Source organism: Lepidothrix coronata, unplaced genomic scaffold (genome assembly GCF_001604755.1).
Source record: "Lepidothrix coronata isolate B3197 unplaced genomic scaffold, Lepidothrix_coronata-1.0 Scaffold523, whole genome shotgun sequence".
Classification (NCBI taxonomy): domain Eukaryota; kingdom Metazoa; phylum Chordata; class Aves; order Passeriformes; family Pipridae; genus Lepidothrix; species Lepidothrix coronata.
Window position 1 is genome coordinate 22,659 of NW_016690703.1, and position 2,665 is coordinate 25,323.

At 70.6% G+C, this 2,665-nt stretch overlaps 1 protein-coding gene across 1 annotated transcript in view; it reads right to left on the bottom strand.

Annotated features, from left to right (window-relative positions):
• The window catches only part of DNMT1 (DNA methyltransferase 1), a gene marked incomplete at both ends in the record, with an annotated part of 24,999 nt that extends 22,501 nt beyond the window's left edge, over positions 1 to 2,498 (bottom strand). The window contains 2 exons of the mRNA XM_017839872.1: positions 1,328 to 1,658; positions 2,364 to 2,498. Of these exons, the coding sequence (XP_017695361.1) occupies positions 1,328 to 1,658; positions 2,364 to 2,498 (466 nt within the window). The remainder of the gene's footprint in view (positions 1 to 1,327; positions 1,659 to 2,363) is intronic.
• Positions 2,499 to 2,665: the final 167 nt, after the last annotated feature.

Sequence of the window (2,665 nt, forward strand, 5' to 3'; positions counted from 1 at the left end):
CCTGGGGGATGGAGGGGACACGGGGACAATGGGGGGACAATGGGGGGACACCCGGGGACACGGGGACACCTCCTGGGGGATGGAGGGGACACGGGGACAATGGGGGGACAATGGGGGGACACCCGGGGACACGGGGACACCTCCTGGGGGATGGAGGGGACACTGTGGGAACACCATGGGGACACTGTAGGGTCACAGGGACACCTCCCAGGGGGATGGAGGGGATGGTGGAGACAGGGACACAGGGGGACACTGTGGGGACACTGTGGGGCACGGGGACACTTCCCTGGGGACAGAGGGGACGGTGTGGGGACACTGTGGGGACAGGGTGGGGACACTGTGGGCACGGGGACACTTCCCTGGGGACGGAGGGACTGGTGTGGGGCACAGGGACAGAGGGGACAGGATGGGGTTGGGAACAGGACACACGGGGGTGTCCCTGGGCCAGCCCCCCCCCCCCCACTGGACCCCCAATTCCACAAGGAACGAGAGGGTGGGAAGCCCCAGGAATCCCATTCCCAGCCCGGGAGTCACGTGTCCCTGCGGAGCATCCCGGGATTTATGGAGACAACCCGGGGGGAGTGACCCCCCCCCCAAAACTGGGGCCAAATCCCGGAGATCCCGGGACTCACCTTCTCACTCAGGGTCTCCTCATCCCTCTCCAGGTCCTGCAGCCTGTGGGGACACCGGGGGGTCACCACGAGGATTTGGGGAGGGACAAAGGGACACCCCAAAATGGCCGGGATGGCTCCGGGGGGGACACACGGACACGGATCGGGGCGGGAGGGGGGATTATTCCCAAGGGGAATCTGGGAAGGGGGGTCAGTGCCCAGGACACCCCCCAAGGGAGTTGGGGGGGGGGTTGGGGCCACCCCCCGTGTCCAACCCAGGAAAAGCCCCCGGAGAAGCCCCTGGGAAGCCACGTGTGCCCTTCCCATGGGACAAAGCGGCCGCGGGGGGTGGGGGGAAACCCCCCTTCCCGACCCCATCCCGGCTCCAGGGGAGTCTGTCCCCTTCCCGACCCCATCCCGGCTCCAGGGGGGTCTGTCCCCTTCCCGACCCCATCCCGGCTCCAGGGGGATCTGTCCCCTTCCCAACCCCATCCCGGTCCCTGGGGGTCCCATTCCCGACCCCATCCCAGCTCTGGNGGGGATCCCTGCTCTCCATCTCCATCCCACCAGGAATCGTTGGGCACCAAGGCAAGAAGACCCCGAACCCCTCCCTGAGGGGGGACCCCCACCCTCCATCCCACCGGGAACCGGCGCTTCACGGCAACAAAACCCCGGGAGAAGCGTCTGGAAAACCCCATCACCCCCCCCGTCCTCACTTCTGCTCTCCCCGTTGGATCGGCTCCTCCGGGCCTTCCTCGCCCTCGGGACGGGGCCCGGCAGGGACGGGGAGGAGGAGGAGGAGGAGGCCACCCCTTCCTCCATGTCCCCGGCCCCGTCCTGCTCCTCGTCGCTGCCGGAGGCGCCGTTGCGGGCCCCGTTGGCCCTGTTGGTGGCCCCGTTGGCCCTGCTGGTGGCCCCGTTGGTGGCCCTGTTGGTGGCCCCGTTGGGCGCCGTGGTGGCCCCGTTGGTGGCCCCGTTGGTGGCCCCGTTGCCCGTTGCCGAGAGCTCCTGGTGCAGCAGAGCCTTCACCTGCGCCAGGTACCGCTCCTGGGGAGGGAGGGGGGGGAAGCCGGGATGACCCCCCCGGATCTGGGACAGCCGGGAAAGCCGGGAAATCTGGGAAAGCCGGGAAGGCCAGGCGGGGGTCCGGGGGGAGCAGGAGCCCAGGATGACCCCCCCAGATCCAGGAAAGCCAGGAAAGGGTCTGGGGGGAGCCCAGGATGACCCCCCAGATCCAGGAAAGCCAGGCAGGGGGAGCGGGAGCCCAGGATGACCCCCCAGATCCAGGACAGCTGGGCGGGGGTCCGGGGGGAGCCCAGGATGACCCCCCCGGATCCAGGACAGCTGGGGGGGGGTCCGGGGGGAGCCCAGGATGACCCCCCCAGATCCAGGACAGCTGGGGGGGTCCGGGGGGAGCGGGAGCCCAGGATGACCCCCCAGATCCAGGACAGCTGGGCGGGGGTCCAGGCGGAGCCCAGGATGACCCCCCGGATCCAGGACAGCTGGGCGGGGGTCCGGGGGGAGCAGGAGCCCAGGATGACCCCCCCAGATCCAGGATGGCCGGGTGGGGGTCTGGGGAGAGCCCAGGATGACCCCCCGGATCCAGGACGGCCGGGTGGGGGTCCGGGGGGAGCGGGAGCCCAGGATGACCCCCCAGATCCAGGACGGCCGGGTGGGGGTCCGGGGGTAGCCCAGGATGACCCCCCGGATCCAGGACAGCTGGGCGGGGGTCTGGGGGGAGCGGGAGCCCACCTCGGACAGCTCCTGGCAGCGCAGCTTGGCCTCCAGCTCCCCGAGCCGCCGCTGCGCCTCCGCCTGCAGGAAACCCTGGATCAGGCTCAGCCGCTCCCGGACGCTCTCCTGGGGGACACGGAGGGGACACGGGGACTGTGGGGACAATGGGGGGACACCCGGGGGCACGGGGACACCTCCTGGGGGATGGAGGGGACACGGGGACTGTGGGGACAATGGGGGGACACCCGGGGGCACGGGGACACCTCCTGGGGGATGGAGGGGGCACGGGGACTGTGGGGACAATGGGGGGACACCCGGGG